This window comes from Suillus paluster, assembly GCF_016628075.1.
Source record: "Suillus paluster strain FC165 chromosome Unknown EDB91scaffold_11, whole genome shotgun sequence".
NCBI classification, from domain to species: Eukaryota; Fungi; Basidiomycota; class Agaricomycetes; order Boletales; family Suillaceae; genus Suillus; species Suillus paluster.
The window spans coordinates 749,844-765,829 of record NW_024537571.1 but is presented as its reverse complement, the minus strand read 5'-3'; the positions used below and the strand labels follow the sequence as shown (position 1 = coordinate 765,829).

General features: G+C 47.5%; 8 protein-coding genes across 8 annotated transcripts; 4 read left to right on the top strand and 4 right to left on the bottom strand.

The window, feature by feature from the left end:
* The first annotated feature begins 223 nt into the window (after positions 1–223).
* On the top strand, positions 224–2,564 carry EDB91DRAFT_1117197 (uncharacterized protein). Its single transcript, XM_041318012.1, has 6 exons — positions 224–324; positions 374–993; positions 1,052–1,408; positions 1,455–1,601; positions 1,655–2,113; positions 2,177–2,564. The coding sequence occupies exons 2-6, from the start codon at positions 382–384 to the stop codon at positions 2,288–2,290; spliced, it is 1,689 nt and encodes a 562-aa protein (XP_041180251.1). The 5' UTR covers positions 224–324; positions 374–381; the 3' UTR covers positions 2,291–2,564.
* A 390-nt stretch (positions 2,565–2,954) lies between these two features.
* EDB91DRAFT_76387 (glycoside hydrolase family 13 protein) lies at positions 2,955–5,752 on the top strand. Its single transcript, XM_041328321.1, has 19 exons — positions 2,955–3,147; positions 3,201–3,335; positions 3,400–3,429; positions 3,485–3,613; positions 3,671–3,766; positions 3,816–3,854; positions 3,907–3,943; positions 3,994–4,118; positions 4,175–4,237; positions 4,288–4,356; positions 4,417–4,484; positions 4,534–4,576; positions 4,623–4,765; positions 4,821–4,824; positions 4,876–4,902; positions 4,954–5,015; positions 5,065–5,271; positions 5,326–5,368; positions 5,420–5,752. The coding sequence occupies exons 1-19, from the start codon at positions 2,995–2,997 to the stop codon at positions 5,549–5,551; spliced, it is 1,605 nt and encodes a 534-aa protein (XP_041180250.1). The 5' UTR covers positions 2,955–2,994; the 3' UTR covers positions 5,552–5,752.
* On the bottom strand, positions 5,715–8,383 carry EDB91DRAFT_1235971 (uncharacterized protein; the record flags this gene model as incomplete). The annotated part of the gene is made up of 18 exons (XM_041321390.1): positions 5,715–5,965; positions 6,015–6,084; positions 6,147–6,212; positions 6,263–6,384; positions 6,435–6,500; positions 6,558–6,654; positions 6,808–6,853; positions 6,903–7,117; positions 7,184–7,226; positions 7,286–7,422; positions 7,527–7,621; positions 7,672–7,767; positions 7,793–7,814; positions 7,865–7,902; positions 7,949–8,000; positions 8,070–8,140; positions 8,199–8,255; positions 8,377–8,383. 18 exons carry the CDS (start codon positions 8,381–8,383, stop codon positions 5,715–5,717), a joined length of 1,551 nt encoding a protein of 516 aa, XP_041180249.1.
* A 1,509-nt stretch (positions 8,384–9,892) lies between these two features.
* On the top strand, positions 9,893–10,461 carry EDB91DRAFT_1245674 (ATP synthase delta subunit-domain-containing protein; the record flags this gene model as incomplete). The annotated part of the gene is made up of 2 exons (XM_041322580.1): positions 9,893–10,252; positions 10,300–10,461. The coding sequence occupies 2 exons, from the start codon at positions 9,893–9,895 to the stop codon at positions 10,459–10,461; spliced, it is 522 nt and encodes a 173-aa protein (XP_041180248.1).
* Positions 10,377–11,065, top strand: EDB91DRAFT_76372 (uncharacterized protein). The gene has a single exon (XM_041328320.1). The coding sequence runs from the start codon at positions 10,557–10,559 to the stop codon at positions 11,025–11,027; it is 471 nt and encodes a 156-aa protein (XP_041180247.1). The 5' UTR covers positions 10,377–10,556; the 3' UTR covers positions 11,028–11,065.
* Positions 11,066–11,092: 27 nt separating this feature from the next.
* On the bottom strand, positions 11,093–11,904 carry EDB91DRAFT_1264952 (uncharacterized protein; the record flags this gene model as incomplete). Its single annotated transcript, XM_041324483.1, has 4 exons — positions 11,093–11,398; positions 11,444–11,602; positions 11,666–11,681; positions 11,744–11,904. The coding sequence occupies 4 exons, from the start codon at positions 11,902–11,904 to the stop codon at positions 11,186–11,188; spliced, it is 549 nt and encodes a 182-aa protein (XP_041180246.1). The 3' UTR covers positions 11,093–11,185.
* Positions 11,905–13,198: 1,294 nt separating this feature from the next.
* Positions 13,199–14,309, bottom strand: EDB91DRAFT_1117147 (uncharacterized protein). Its single transcript, XM_041318011.1, has 6 exons — positions 14,177–14,309; positions 14,062–14,114; positions 13,993–14,006; positions 13,607–13,867; positions 13,457–13,550; positions 13,199–13,399 (listed from the first exon to the last, which is right to left on the bottom strand). Exons 1-4 carry the CDS (start codon positions 14,245–14,247, stop codon positions 13,676–13,678), a joined length of 330 nt encoding a protein of 109 aa, XP_041180245.1. The 5' UTR covers positions 14,248–14,309; the 3' UTR covers positions 13,199–13,399; positions 13,457–13,550; positions 13,607–13,675.
* Position 14,310: 1 nt separating this feature from the next.
* On the bottom strand, positions 14,311–15,976 carry EDB91DRAFT_1117144 (Endonuclease/exonuclease/phosphatase). The gene has a single exon (XM_041318010.1). It carries the CDS (start codon positions 15,755–15,757, stop codon positions 14,717–14,719), a length of 1,041 nt encoding a protein of 346 aa, XP_041180244.1. The 5' UTR covers positions 15,758–15,976; the 3' UTR covers positions 14,311–14,716.
* Positions 15,977–15,986: the final 10 nt, after the last annotated feature.

The following is a 15,986-nucleotide window of genomic DNA, read 5'->3' as shown; positions in this document are numbered from 1 at the left end:
CGGTATCATAAATATCGATGCCATGGTTAACAGTCACGGACGAACTTCACGGTAATATCTCGTACAGATGATATTGTTGTGCCATTATCGTAACTATAATGGTAGAACCCACTCAGCTGCTCTGCAATTTCCGTTCGTCGTCGTCGGTGACCGACACCAAAGTTGTTTATACACTCATCTGATGACGTACATAATTGCCTAATACTGTAACGATGTACCTTCTCGTCATCTCAACAACGCGAACAAGATCGACCCTTCCAATCAACGAACTTTTAATAATAATACTCACAACGGACACAGACTGACACTCGTTCACGAGCATTGGTTAGTGATGTGCTCTAAACGTGTCATTTCCATCTAATGCATGCATTAGCAAAGGTGATGCCGCAGCCCAGTTCAAAGAAAGCACCAACTCCGGTGCGAACCGCGGCTCCCTTTGCTCCGCACGAAGCCATGGTCGCCTCGCAGCAAGGTCACATAGAAAACTTAGTGCAGAAGAATCGGACACTGGAACACACCATCAAGAAGCTACACGATGAACGCGATATCGAACAAACTCGCGCCAAGGACACCGTCAGTTTCATAAAACAACAGTGGCGAGCGGAGCAAAAGGAGTGGCACGCTGGTTGCGATGCCTTGCAGGCGTGCCATAGGATTGCTCACCTCAGGACGGCATGTGCTTTGGACGACGAACGAATTGCGGTGCTCAAAGAGCGCGAAATTGCACGGCGCGAGAGGCTTGCGCGTATACAAAGGGATTATAAGATCACCATGTTCCAGGCTAGGGAGGCAGAACTAGAGAGTCAAATAGAGGACCTCCAGGCAGATCTCGACTATCAAGCGGCTCAAACGGAGCATTCGTTTAAATCTCGCGATGAGCAGTACCAGAAGACTATTCTCGACCTACGCGCAAGACACGCGACGCTTTCATCTGAGTTGAAGCTGAAGTCGGACGAAATTGTAGCAGCTCACAAGCAACGCGAAGATGTCGAGGTCTGCTCATTCAGCGTCAATATTCTTATCAGTGACCGGTGGTCTAACATAGTCGTAGGATCAACTGCGCCGACTCCGGGAATCACAAGCAGATGCAGACGCGACTACTGTTACAAATGTCTCCAAACTATCTCGGATAACCGTGCAACGTGATGGTCTACAAGCGAGGGTAACTCAACTCGAGCGGGAGCTTGAGGAACACAAGGACAATGCTACTAAGTTGCAACGTCAACTTGACAATTGGCAGGGTTTGAAAAAAGGCGACGATGCGGACCTGGAGGTATTACGCAAGAAGAAAGTCGAATTGGAAGTTCAAGTAAGGGAAGCGAAAGCAGACGCCGAACGATTTGAGAAAGCATACGAGAAAGAGAAAGGTCGAGTTACTAAACTTAAGGATGTCCTTAGTGACTGGAAGGTCAAATTTTCTCTACTTGTCAGTTCAGTAAACTGATTATTTGTAGACCGAAGCCGAAGAGCAGCAAACGTGTCGGAATCAGGCAGAGGATGAGGCTAAAGATGCGAAGAAGGCGGCGGAAAAGCTTGAGCAAGAGATATCAGACTTGAAGGCTCAGCTAACTGCTGCGCTCAAACCATCCGCTGCTCCAAAGGTAAAGAAAATTTTCATGCGCCTATGCCATGTCTTAACGCGTAATATTTCCAGAGCAAGAGAACATCTCCTATTATCCCTGTGTTACCAGAGGAGGAGGCTAACCAAAAGCGCCCGAAAGCAAAACCAGTCAAGCGCTCGAAGGCAGCTGACAGTGATTCTGTTGAGTTGGTTGAACCTTCTGCCAAAGCAAAGGGGAAACGGAAGGCATCTCAGGAAGACAGTGCCGATGAAAAACCTGCAGCAGAGAAACCAAAGCGTGCACGAGCAAAGAAAGTCAACGCCGGCGCCCCAAAGGAGAAGGCACCAAAGAAAGCCACCCTTGAATCCGAAGCCAAGAACCAGAAGAAAGCTACCGAGTCCTCACAACCAAAGGCATCAAAATCCGCTGCGGCTGCGGATAGTACCGCAGAAGACGAGCAAGATCCTGCACCCAAGAAGAAGAAGCGGAAGCTCAATGTAGGCATCTTCCCTTCTGCGCAGCAACAGCCTCCGATGTTTCAGTGGGATCAGGTGCGTTATACTAAACTTTCTCTAGTCGATGGGTTCGCTGAAACTTCGGGTTTCACCCCGCAGGGTGGAACCGGCCTGGGCATCCCTACCGAGCTCTCACCGGTAAAGGATGCGCATGTCCCCCGACGATTGCATCCATCAAGCTCAGGGCCAAGTTTCAACCAAACTCGCGGATGAAATCTGTCTCGGGGTGGGTGAGCGGCCGCATCGCTAAAGTCTTTGCTGTGATCGATGAATGTTGTGCTTCTACTTGGTTCTTCTCGGTGAGAAGTGACAGGCAAAACAGTGCGCTCGTTGCCATCAAGCTAGCTTTTATACACTACATACTATAATCCCCACGAACAAGAGCCTTCATTGATTGTACATCTACATATAAGCCATATGTATGATATTCTTCTCCTATTCAGGACGACAATAATTAGTCCTTTTCATGATATTTCACCCTTACAGAACAAGCACATGGATTTCTTCGATCGGCTGGTACTCATCTGCTCATGAGGTTATCAAATGCATTTATATATGTGGCGATCTGTACGGTTGAAGTGTAAATAATATTGTGGTGAGGAGAAAGGACTCGGAAAGAAGAAAAAAAAAAAAATTGTCGCCACATCATGAAACTCCTCTCAACGTGGATATTCGTGATTAGAGTGATTAAAGAGGCTCTGCACTGCTATAGACCATCCTGCGATAGATATACACGTCTCCTCATCCCATCGGTGAGCGGAACGCTTCCTGGAATGAGTGGTGAAAGGTGGTCAGGTAAACGGTGAAGAGAACAAGCTTACACAGCTTCGAGGAAATTTATAGGCTTCGGAAGGTGCCGGTGCCAAACTTGTTACAAGTACAAATCTTGAGGTTGGGACGTCCGACCAGCGTGTTCAATGGACTCATATATTATGTACTTTATCCGCCTTTCGACGAGCATCTACCGCCAGTTCAGGTATTGGTTAGACTGTTTCCTACTCAAATGGGTGCCCTCATCCCTCCCAACAATGCAACTTGGGCCTAATGGAAGCTCTCAGAATCCTACGATGGTGAGTTTTCAGTTGGTAAATTGCAGGCTGAAATCCAAACTGGGTCCTTCAAGGTACAATTTTTCACCTGGGATGCCCGGCACCCAGACATGAGCTGGTGGGAACATCTTGCGAAAGAAGCCCCGCAGTTGGCCGCACTGGGGTTTACGCAGATCTGGCTCCCTCCGCCAAACAAAGCAATGGAACCGGTGAGAGTCAGTGGCTCTGATGATATATTCACAACCCAATCGTGTCTTGCTATGATTGCTATAGACGGGTCGTGGATATGATGCTTATGATTTGGTACGGTGTCTCGTAACTCTTGTTTCAACACTCCTCTATACAGACATTTGTGTAGTGGGATCTTGGCGAATTCGACCAGAAAGGCTCCGTTACAACAAGGTGGGGAACAAAGGAAGAACTTCTGAGAGCTTGTGATGCTGCAAGGCAATGCGATATGAACGTCATCATTGATGCGGTTCTCAATGTAAGGGTGTTGAGTATACCTCAGAGTCTGCGCTCACACTCAGTCGTGCACGGTAAGCACAAACTCGGTGCAGACAGACAAGAAACCTTTCCTGCTGTACGCGTCGATCCATTAAACCGGCTGAAGGATATTGAGAACGAGAGACCAGTCAAGGTGTGATTCTCCTTGCCTGTTTTTGAGACCTCATCAATATCACGCATAGGGCTGGACTGCCTTTGATTTTGCTGGACGGCTTGGGAAGGTAAATTCAGCACACTAAGATTTCATCGGCTAGAGCTCAATATACAAACCAGTATAGTAGCATGCAGTGGAATTTCAATCATTTTACGGGTCAGTCCGTGTTGGCACTCTTTTCGCTTTTATAACTGAAATTACCTAAGGGTTGGACTGGGATGAGCTCGCGCAAACCAAAGGTGTATTCCGCATTTCATCAGAAAGGCACAAAGGCTGGTCAAAATGGGTAGACAATGAGAATGGGAACTATGATTATCTCCTTGGAATTGATGTTCGTCGGTCCGGTTCATTGAAGCGCTCAACTAATCATCTACCTGGTAATCGTAGATTGATCACCGTCACCCTGAAGTGCAAAACGACCTATTTTCGTGGGCCTCGTGGATCCTTGACGTATGTCTTGTCTCCATCATTTCTCAAGCGGTTTATTAAGATCGCTTTAGACCACAGGTGCCTGCGGATTTAGACTGGATGCTATTAAACACATGGACCGCAGATTCCTTCTTGAGTTTGTAAGCGGAATCTTGTCTTCATTCAATCCATGTGGTAACAAAGCCGCTTTACTATTGAAGATTCAAAGAAGTCGAAACCACCATGGCAGGAAGCAGTTATTTGCGGTGTCGGAGTACTGGTCAGCGAAGTAGGTTCGTCCTTGAATCCGTGGATTACAGGCCCCTGAATGAGAGCAGCTTGCACCTTCTAATCCCATATGTTCGGGCTTTCCGTGGCCAGGTGTGCACCTCCATGATACCACTGACTCGTGGCTTAATGGCGACAGACCTCCTTTTTTGACGTTCCACTACATGAGAACTTTTTCAGAGCAAGCAAAGCAGGTGCTTCATACGACTTGAGGACCATTCTAGACGGTTCTCTGGTGAAGTTAAGGCCAGGAGATGCTGTTACTTTTGTTGACAATCACGAGTGAGTGCTGGAACTGGATATTTATTGTTCCACGAGTGACTATTTCTGCCGATAGCACGGTAAGCAAATGTTTGCATGATCGCACATCATTTGGCCAATAATTGTATCAGCAAGTCGGCCAGTCTCTGGAGAGCTGGGTAAGCGGTATGACACTTCTCCGTAGCTTCCGAGTAAGTAACTTCGATTAGGTGGACACCAACTTCAAAGCTCAAGCATACGCTCTCATCCTATTGCGATGTCACGGATATCCGTATGTGTCATTTCGCACAACGTCGACCCTAACACGAGCGTCTTGGCAGATGTGTTTTCTATGGTGACCTGTATCCCAATGACGAGTGCTTTGACGAGGGCACCTCCCGAACTCTGAAACAGTTACTGCTTGCGCGGAAGTCGTTCGCATATGGGCCTATGGTAGATTACTTCGAGCACAGAAACTGCATTGGATTCGTGCGCATGGGCGATTCCAATCATGCTGGATGTGCAGTCGTGCTCAGTAATGACCCGAAGTGAGAACCTTCATGTCTTTTGGATAGACTCGTCTGCTAAACCATTTCCTCAAGGCTGGATCTATCTACGTCCAAAGTTAGAATGAACGTTGGCTCGGTAAGTCTTCATGTGGAATTATAGCTATAACTAATTTCTCGTATTCTTTAGCATCATGGAACAACGTTCCGCAGCTTGTTTGATGGCAACCGAACCGTTCCAATTGACCATGACGGTTGGGGAGCGTTTCCTTCTTCGGAAGATGGTGTTGAGATCTGGATCAAAACTGGAAAACATCAATAGCCAATATAAGTCAATCGATGTTCCAGGATACTGCGGGGACAGTGCGGTTCTCAGAAACCGTATGGCATCAATGACATTGTTTTGGTTGACTGGGACGGTTCAAGTGACTCCCAGAATCGTAAATTGCGCAGTGAAATACAGTATCGTGATGGTGGTTCCTCGTTTATCTAAATGCAATAGCAGATTCTTCTGACTGTGATTCGAGACGCGAATGTGATCCTAGAACACTACTCCGGACTCCACTGCGTCCCTGAAGTTCCAAATAGTTGTCTGGGCCGTCTTTCTCTAGACGGGGTGATCTAAGGTATGGTGATATACTGGACAAATCCACAGCAGCTTCACCCCTTCGTTCTGTGACATGCCGAGGGAGTTTTACGCCGTCAAATAAAGCGGCAGTTTCTTCAAGAGTACGACCTGAAAAAGAGTCCAGAGCCGTTCGACAAGGTAAAAGCAATGAAGTCACCTCTCGTCTCGACAATGAATACCATCACAAACAATAGCTCCAGGGCGAGCCATCCACAGTAAACAAGGTACTTTGCGAGATATTTAACGATCAATAACTTGAGCAAGTTCGAGCGACTCACGTATTTCCAACCCATGGAGTCGAGCGCCCACGGATTGACGAACACGTTAAAGCGTTGGTAAGATAGGCCGAAAAGTTCTGTGCAGGACGTTAGACAGTGTTCAGAGACAAAACACAAAAGGTGCAACCATAATTGCAAGCCCCTTGGCACGAATATTGTAAGGCAAGATCTCGAGCGTATACGATACAAGCATCGGCGTATACGCGAAGTCATAGAAGAAGAAGAACATAAAAATGAGCGACACAGTAGCTGTGCGAGCTTATCAACCACACGTGCATATAACAAGGTTTCGAACTTGCCGCTCGCAGCTGCAATATTTCCGGACTGGGTGAAAAGAGCGGTGGTAACTGTCCACATAGAGAAGACTGATCAGATAATATATTAAGCGAAACCTTTGATCAACACCATATAATAGTACTGACCGATCAGCATGCCAATGTTTGAAATCAGGAAAAGTTTCCTTCTGCCTAACTTGTCCACGAGCATTGTGCCCAATAGAGCACTGCTGAAATTGAAAAGCTATACAAACAGGATCAGTGTACATTCCAGCTTCTGAGAAGCCATGGATGAACCTGCAGACCGCCGTTAATGAGTGCTTTTGTCCGAGTCGTGGTTATGCCGCTGTTGAACCTTTAGCTCATATACTACCGCGACGACCTTGAGAACGTACACCCCCTCCAAGACAATGTTAATATAAGCGGAGACTAGACCATTGCCGCTGGAAGGAACATCAACTCCTGTGATGGACTAGAACAAGGTAGCCAAACCTCCATTGTGAGAATATTGCAATCGATATAATGATAAACATGCGCCGTCTATTGCCTGGAGTTGCAAAGCACGTCAGGTAGGATGATTTGAAAGTAATCTCTCGTTCAAGGTTTAAAGCATGTCGGATTTGGGCCATCTCGAAGGCTACTAGGTGGTCATGTTCGTCTCCCCCATCCGCATGATAGTGAGCGAGGATATGCGCAGCTTGCGATTCCTGTGAGAAACAAGAACAGAAATGCTTAAAATTGATCTACGGGAAAATTTCCTCATGAAAACTCACCAAACCTTTAGCCACTAGAAATCGAGGACTTTCCGGAATGAACCTAAACGCGATGAAGGATACTAAATCAAATTGAGCAAGTCACGAGCCAAGAGTTCCGACCATATTAACACCATTTGAATGACAGGAACAACAGCTTGGAAGAGTACAGGGACTCTCCATGACCATTCCGATGCCCCCGCTTGATTATAAGCGCCAACGCAGATCCAAGCCGCTGCAATACATGTGAGAAACCAAATCTGTGATGCTGATTGTCACATACAGATAATGCTGCCAAAATACCACATTGAATTGTATAGAGAAGTCAATTTCCCGCGCTTAACTGGGATTAGAAGCAACGAACGAAGGACGAGGTGATTTGACACACATGCGTTGGATAGCTAACTTCGCTGATGAGCAACGGAGCAGCGTTGATGGAGAAAGCTAAGCCTAAGCCAACTACAAAAAGGAAATGAGCATCCGAATGATTCCTTGAATGGGCGTCTTACTGAGCACACGAGCACCAATGAACATTTGCACGGTGGTCGATAAGGCTTGCGTGAGGACACCAGCTAGCATGATGGTCGCCCCGATGAACACAGTTGCTCGTCGTCCTAGCAAGTCAGACACATAAGGGAGAAAATGGAATTCCCTGAAGCCAATATGAGCTGGAAGTCATTTCAATGCACTGCTACAGCTTACGCTGAGGGCGCCAATGCCTTGGGCAGAATTTATGAGGCCTAGTAATCATGAATAGAGTGTTACAGGAAATGCAGGACTGCCTACCCAAGGTTTTCCCCTGCGGAGTATGAAAGTATTCTTGCCATCCGGGCAAAATCTGCAGACCTAAGGGAAGGTGAACCGACCATCCACGATAGTGAATGCTCACGACCGACCATTTAGTAACTGACGAATCAAGACCGTTCAGTGCTGATGATAGTAGTGGTAATATCAAACAGATATTTAGAACCAGGAGGCCTGCTCGCCGACATTGTCAAGCACATTATTTGTTCGACGCGCTTGACCAAGTTCGTACCACGATTCTTCCACCACGGCTCTTGATGAATGAAGTCAGGAATCGTCCATTCCGGGACTGCCATCAGATGGAAGGGTGAAGACGTTAAGTTAATGGGCAATTGAGGGGGGACGAGAAGGTGATTGGGTCTCATTTGCGGTGTGGCAAAAAGTTATAAGGTATAGGTGTTCTGGCACACTTGCCATGACATGTCACTCACTTTTGAGCTTCCGATCAACCGCAAGGTTCCCGTACCTTTGAAGCCAACTCGAAGGCTTGGCCATGATCGTACTTGGGGAAAATAGAGATGAAATTTCGCAGTTTGGTACATTTCTGCCAGAAGGAAAGACGTGGCGAGAGCGAAGGGCCTCGGCGAGTAGGCCGCGGCCCAAAAATCGATCATTAATACGCACCCCTGTGCAGTAAAATGTTTGTTAGATCGAGATATCGATGACAACTTGAAGTCGTAATTGTTCGTGCGCTTGAAAGTTTACCCCATCCCCCGGGGCGTATTCTTGTGTTTATTCTCACTATGATGCTAATTGCGCCAACTTAGCGCTTATTACATACGCTCCAACTTTTAGACTCTCGCACTCTCGCAACCACAAATTTTCCGGAAGACATGAATGGCCCAGACAAGCCAGACACTGTGGCCCAGTCTGAGACAAAGTACTAGTGATTATCGATCATTATCGATCGTTTATCACGAGGTTTGGGCCTATTAAATAAAATAATTACATATCTAGATTCATTCTCTCGGTGCCGCACTGACAACTTATCCACTGGCAACAGAAGGAACCACATCTGATAGGCAAGTTCCGCGATATGAGACATCGTCGACTGACCAAGCTTACGAAGCAACGTTTAGATCTTAGTAAGCGTTTCCCCCAATATCCCCGTGTGACGACTACAAAGCTTGCTTCGTGGCGGCTGCGGCTCTCTCAAAAGCTTCTTACCCTAGGAGCCTCGGTGGGCTCAAGTGGATTTCAAATTCTTTGCGAACTTTTACTTTTTTATCGACTAACTGTGGTGCGTGGTAGTCAGTGTTCACTTATCAACAGGCGCGAAAAAGTTGGGTGGACACTGAATAATAACTGTATCCTATCGATATTAATGACGTGACCACGGGCCGCACTGGCAGCAACTCCTGATCATGAGGTCGAGGCTGCAAGTCGCTGGCCTCGGAGCCCGATAGCCAGCTTCTGCCCCTCTGTGCCTTCTTGTCCCCATAAAAGATGAGACGACTATCTTCCTTATTTCAAGGTCTGACTACAGGAGACTATCTTGTCCCCATCCAACATATTGATAATCAACAGTAGCGACGGCAACTGGTCCAGTCAGCAGTTTTACAACTCCCCACCAAACTCGCCACTAAACGCTTCAGATGATTCTTTGAATTCGGTGTTGCTCTACCACACATTTTTATAGGTAGTGCAGAAAGATTCCATGATTTTTCTCGAGCTGTGCATATGATATTGGCCCTTAGTTCAAAAACAGAAGTTCGCGGCAACGCCCGAACTATCACTATCGCGGCGTTAAGTATCATTGCCTACTACTATTAACTTATAAGTTATGTTGTGGTCGTCGCTCCGTCCAGCAATCGCCTCCCTGATTCTTGGACGGAGTAGCTTCTTCCATCGCATCCAATGCCGTATATTCGACTGCTCTCGCGAAATCACCGCAGACCCTCACATTGGACCTGAACACCATCTCTAATGTCATTAACGAAGTACCTGACTTCAAAGCATTCATTAACAACCCGACACTATCTGCCAAAGATCGCTCTTCGGGTCTTGTTGCCGTATATGCTCGTTCAGAAAGCTGCAGTCCGAAGGAGTCCTGTCTCCGAGATAACCAAAAATATGTTTGCTGTCCTTTCGGATAATGGTAGACGTGGAGAGACGCAAGGTGCGATCGAGAGTTTCAACGAGTTGGTTTCAAAATATAAGGGAGAATTGGAGGTGGTTGTCACGTCTGCTGCTCCGCTGCTTAAGGATGTTTCCTCCTGGCTGGAGACCATCCTCGAGCAGTCTCAGGCAGCTCAACAGGCAAAGTCACTGAAGATCACAAATAAGGTACTTCGAATTTGTGATCCTTTCAAGCGGCTTCTGATACGTTTCAGGTCAACCCTTCGGTTCTTGGTGGTATTATTGTTGATTTCGGCGATAAGAGCATTGACCTGAGTGTCTCGTCGCGTGTCAATAAGCTCAACAATATTCTGCAGCGTATGTTTTACTCGTCTCTGTGTAATTTGGCGTCTGATCCCCGCACAAAATCGGTATAAATGTATACACGTCGCTGATGCGATGTGAGTACTTTGCCGAATAGAGCATGCTACAACGCTAGATAGTTACAGAAACAATAGATCTCTTGCAGCCCATGGCTCAGCGGCTCTGTATGTTCAAGAACATCGCATTCGACGCGTCTGTTTTTTTTTTACGTCTCCATTGCCACGCAGCGCAAGGTGACCATCCACGCAGATGTTCTCATAGGCAGAGGCCGACATCTCAGGCGACCACTCCCAACACCCGACCGATCATACAGGGCAACATATTCTCTGAGCCGTGTCCATTCCACATCCGGGGTGGTCTCGCGGTCGAGAAGCGTTTCTGCATTTGCCCCGACGAACAATTGTTACGAGGTCGTTCGTGTTGCGTTCGCCTATATCAAGTACCCTATCCCCCTGTTCACATTTCGGCTCACCCCTGCACACTAGCACCTTTGAAATATTTAACCGAAAGGAAGTTCCAGGGTGGCGGAAATGTAGCTGCTCATATTGTATCCAGAATACATGGTTACACCCTACCGAAGGGCGCAATATCGTACGATCAGCTACAAGCTCGACCGTGAAGTTTGCTTGCTAACCTACTACTGGAACTCTATGCAGCGAGACATGATACCAAAGGACACCAACTTCCATACTCATGTGTGTAATCGTCAAAATGCGACCATTCCTAGAGATGCAATCATTCAAGTACTCTTAGCAGCTTATATAGATTCGTAAGTAGTTAGTTTCGCAGGTTGACCGTTGAAGAGCGTGACGGCGCAACAGAATGAGATCGTGATGGTGCAACAGATGCAGAACGTGATGGGGCATAGTCATCCTCAGAGATGACCGGTTCATCTTCGTCGGTACGATGACCACTCTCGCTGTGCACGAAATATGCAGGTTCACTATAGACAGAATTAGAGATGTCACCGATCTTAAGGATTTTCACGTGCTACTTGGTATGGCAGTCGAACTCAGCAGATGTAAGAAAAAACACATGTTTAGGCTCTGCCCTTCCACTAAGTAGCGACAGGTCGGCGCGGGGAAACAGAGGACCGTGGATCATATTTCCACCTCGAACACGGCAAGGGTCGACAAATTCGTGACTTCGATGCTTCCTCGAAAACACCGTGGATTCCTTCACCGTCTTCACGCACTACAATGTGCACGTTCATAAGGATTAGCCCACATTCTAATGCAAATTTCACCAGATACGTACAATCTTAGGTAGCAATCTACTGATATCGCAGATATCATCTGGTCGCAAGGGAATTTCAGGTAGATAGGTTCTTCCTACATCGCAATGAAGAACAATATAAGCAAGCCGTCTTCTATTGTCCCCTTCAGATTTAGTTCATCCCACATCAGATCCTCACAAACAATGCGTCTCTGCTTTGACATTGCCGTTGTTGCTGCCTTGACAACATCGATATCTGTAGCTGCCAGCGATCCTGCCATTGCAAAAAAATTGTCCTTACGCGTGCGCGTTTCAAAAAGACTGCGCAAAATGCCCTACGAAGCCAGTATGTGTGAGTATGACTAGTTTGAGTCCTGCATTTAACCACACGACTCACCGATGTGGTAGAACCTCTTTGCATGCAATCCAAGTTGAACTAGTGTGGCAGTGAATCGTGTTTCTGCTTTCACATCGGTGCAGTATGGTTGATGGGACCGACGCGTGAGTTAGTAGTAGAGACTTAGGGGAGGACTCGGATGTGCTAGCTTCGCTGTCCTCGAGATCATGCAGGCGTGAAAGAAGTGGATATATAGCAGATACTTACTTTGTATGTCTGAGACAGAATGGAGAGCTGCTCAACACCGAGAAGTTAAGAACGTGACATGATACTACCTTCGAAGCTGGGGTGATGAATGAGAAAAACGTGATGTTATGTGGACGACTCAGGCGATAAGTAAGTGCAAGTGCACACATGCACAGCTTGGTGTGCGCTTGAGTGCATTGTATTTAAGCTTTTGAAGAAGCCAGGGAAAGATTGTTCAAAATGAGATCTTCGCAAGCCTTTTTCTAGATTGTACTGCTCATGCAGAAGTTAAACGCGCATCTTGCGATCGTGCCAGTGACGGTGATCATATGATAAAAAAAAAGAACGTTGGATGGCCCTAAGCTTGTTAGTATTACGTATGACAAATATTCCAAACGCTGGTAAAGAGGCGTGCTGTCTAAACTAGGACGAAACAGGAGGAAGAGATCACGAAACAGCGGGTCCAGGGGTTCCCGGAGGGCTGTTGGTATTCCAGGTATATCCAATATTTGGCGAGGTTTTTGCCGAAGCAGTCGGCCCGTCCGGACTCTTCCGGAGTCGTAGTACCGTTTTAGTCAAGATAAAACTGATGCATTTAAGCATGTTCATTTAAGCTTCCAACAGCAGTTGAGCTCGAGCAGGAGCGAGTCTGAGTCACTGCTCCACAGTATCAGACTGGTCTCAGAGCGAGTGAAACGACACTTGTAATGATGATGCAGCAAACGCCAAGATATAGCAGAGATAAATCATTCGGATCGTACGAAACACTGCACTACAACAGCAACGCGTATCCGAAGAGGCAGGAATGTCTCAAGGAACAAAAACGAGCGAATGAATGAGAAGGCATCATTCAATCAAAAGATATAAGAGCAATAGGCACGTAAGCCCAACGGTCGCACGAGGGAATATAAACGTCAGTGAGTAAACTCCAAATACTCCTAAAAGAAGACAGCTTAATGTACGATGTAGATGTCGCAGGTGAAATGATTAGCAAAAAAAAAAAAGCCATGAATGTCTCTGGAAGTCCATCGACTGGTATCCGTCTTTTGAGTTCAGAGGGGATCTAGAAAAGAAGGGCAGCAACAGCAACACCGACGACACCAGCAGCGCCAACGCGGATGACGTTGGCAGAGGCAGCACCGGAACTCGTCGAAGGTGAAGCGGCAGTGGACGTAGAACCACCGCTGGCAGTACTGCGGAAGGGATGTGATGTCAGGTCACGTTACAACTTGACAACAAGATCAACTTACCTGGTGGTCGTGGTATGAGAAGTGGTGGTAGCACCGGCCGCGGTAGTACCGGCTGGAGTAGTAGCACTAGTTGCAACGGTCGGGCCAGGGGCAACTGGGAAATGAACCATCAGCGGCGAATTGTTAAATTATACACAATAAGATACGTACGCGACGTGGTGTTAAGGCATGAAGTTGAAGCTATGCCAAGGTTAAGCCCGAAGCAACCGATCAACAAGGTCAACTGAAACACGCACATCCAGGGTTCACAGTGAAAGGTGCAGTTTGGGCGACTAAACCAGCGCTGTCGCGAAGGGTGAGACCAAGAGACGTCCCGGTGGCAATGTTACAGGTCCATGTCACTGAGGTGCTGTTTTGCTGTCCCAAGTTCTCAAGAGCAGCGCCATTGGGAGTCGCGCCTGGCAGGATACTGAAAAGTGGCATTAAGTAAGATAGTAGACACACATGGAACAAAGTTATTACCTCTGTGTAAGAGGGGGAAAAATCACCGCGAATCAATGGCTGACAACAAACCATGTTAATGGGAAGACACTGACCAAGAAATAAGGAGCTAGATCACGGTCAGACATGAAAGAGCGTGGAAAATGCATATTTGAATAACTCACCAGTTCCACCCGACCACGAGATGAGAGTGGGCTCGCACTCAACAACATTGGAACTGTTCCAAAAAAGCAATAAGACTTTGGACAGCCCAAGGTGAACACGAGTGAAATGACTTACGGAGTGTTGATTGTGAACTGGGCGAGAGCACCAGCAATGAAGAATACGAGGGAGGTAACAGAAGTCTTCATTGTGAGCTTGTCGTTGATGCACACGGTTACTAACTACGCGGGGGGAAAGAGAGTTGAACTGCGTGGAAAAAAGTTGTTAGTATTCGTATTTATTTGCCCGACTCTGTTTATTTACATCATCCTTCCAAACACGCCACGCCAACCCCACTGGTACAATATAATAGTAGCATATATTGAACGTTAACTAGCCTAGCCTACGTAGCCTACACTTGCGAAACTCTTCCTGAACCCAAGGCCTCCATTGATTTCTGTCGGGCAACACCATCATAACTTTGAATTTTCGTTTTTTTGTGCATTGACAACATTCGGCGTTCGTTGAATCGTTGTTCGGAACACTGCTACTCACGTAAAAATACGTCAGTTACCATCTGATTCGTCGTTCCGCAGTTCCTGAGTAGTGCGTCAGTGTTGTGGTCATGATAAGTACTGCACCCCGTCATTTCTCACCAGCTGGTCCTTCATTATCTTGTTAATCTTCCCGCACGATGCGCACGCGTGTCACCAACCCATAATGGTCGCTCACCCATTTGCCGTTCCCAATCGCTTCACCCATCCCTATTCTCTCTGGCTCTTCCACAATGAAGCCCTCTTGTCTGGTAGAGAGCACCTTGTCTAACCGGCCAGGCGCATACTCCTCCAGAGGCTGGTATCCCCAGGTAAAACCATCTTCGTCGTCATCACCTCCCTCCCATGCATCGTAAAGCCCGGCGTCCTCCGTGATCGTCTCGTCAGTGGGCACGATAGCATTCATATCCCCTGCAACAATGCCCCCGAGGAGTCCTCTCGCATGCAATGCGTTTCCGACGAGTTTTAATTGCCTGGGGCGTGCCTTGGCCCCGCTTGGTAAGGATTCGAGATGCGTGTTTGCAACGCGCAGGGTCACGATGCCTGCTGATAGGCGAGGTTCGTCCTCGTGAGCTGGGATGCTCAATTTAATATCAACGAATATGGCATTGCGATACATCTCAGAGTTGCTGAATGTGATGGTGGAGGCATTGACCACGGGAATTGTGCGGGAGACTAGCGTGACATTTCCATAGAATGCTTGCTCTGGCCACTTGTCCGGGCCAGTGGGAACAACTATGAAACACCGTCGCACCCACTCGGCATTGAGGATCTGCGTGAAAACTGACGCGTGTACCTCCTGCAAAAGGATGCAGCATGGTTCAGGTCGTTCGCTGGTGGTCCCGCAGCGGAGAACGCGGTGCTGTATGTAGGAGAGGGCAGCAAGGAGCCGCTTCTTCTTCTCGGAACTTTGGAAGTCGAGGTTCCATGTCACGAGGCGGATGGAAGACGGTAGGGGCTCCCTTACGCCTTTGGCGCAGTTAGAAGTCTGAGCCCATCGCTTCTTGCGAGATGAATAGCGCACTGCACGAAGCGGTACTTGGGCATCTGCCTCTGGCTCATGCCGCACACGCACTCTCACTGGCAGGGGAGGCGACTCTTCTGCCTCCGTATCATAGAAGTCGGAGGGCGGGGAAGGTATGAACGATTCATCGTTATCAGACATCGCTGATCGAGGACGATATAAGATAGATGGTCGGCACGTCTCAACGAGATGGTGTGCTACGCGATATTTAAGATGCAGGAAATGTCGAGTGCTTCAGCGTGATCAGCAGGAGAGACATGCAACGATAACAATTTAAGGAATAATAAGTAGCCACACAATCCATGATATGATCGGTTGTGGATCCGTCCTCGAGGCTCCTCGAGGCCGGTTTTATTTCTCCGACGACAAG

Excerpts from the sequence above, each read along its gene's own strand:
- EDB91DRAFT_1117197 (XM_041318012.1), top strand. The coding sequence starts at position 382 with ATGCCGCAGCCCAGTTCAAAGAAAGCACCAACTCCGGTGCGAACCGCG. Across the intron at positions 994-1,051 it reads AGCAACGCGAAGATGTCGAG|GATCAACTGCGCCGACTCCG; the intron begins GTCTGCTCATTC and ends ACATAGTCGTAG. Across the intron at positions 1,409-1,454 it reads ATGTCCTTAGTGACTGGAAG|ACCGAAGCCGAAGAGCAGCA; the intron begins GTCAAATTTTCT and ends GATTATTTGTAG.
- EDB91DRAFT_76387 (XM_041328321.1), top strand. The coding sequence starts at position 2,995 with ATGGACTCATATATTATGTACTTTATCCGCCTTTCGACGAGCATCTAC. Across the intron at positions 3,336-3,399 it reads CAAACAAAGCAATGGAACCG|ACGGGTCGTGGATATGATGC; the intron begins GTGAGAGTCAGT and ends TGATTGCTATAG. Across the intron at positions 4,119-4,174 it reads ATTATCTCCTTGGAATTGAT|ATTGATCACCGTCACCCTGA; the intron begins GTTCGTCGGTCC and ends TGGTAATCGTAG.
- EDB91DRAFT_76372 (XM_041328320.1), top strand. The coding sequence starts at position 10,557 with ATGGCTCAGCGGCTCTGTATGTTCAAGAACATCGCATTCGACGCGTCT.
- EDB91DRAFT_1117147 (XM_041318011.1), bottom strand. The coding sequence starts at position 14,247 with ATGAAGACTTCTGTTACCTCCCTCGTATTCTTCATTGCTGGTGCTCTC. Across the intron at positions 14,115-14,176 it reads CAGTTCACAATCAACACTCC|TTCCAATGTTGTTGAGTGCG; the intron begins GTAAGTCATTTC and ends TTTTTGGAACAG.
- EDB91DRAFT_1117144 (XM_041318010.1), bottom strand. The coding sequence starts at position 15,757 with ATGTCTGATAACGATGAATCGTTCATACCTTCCCCGCCCTCCGACTTC.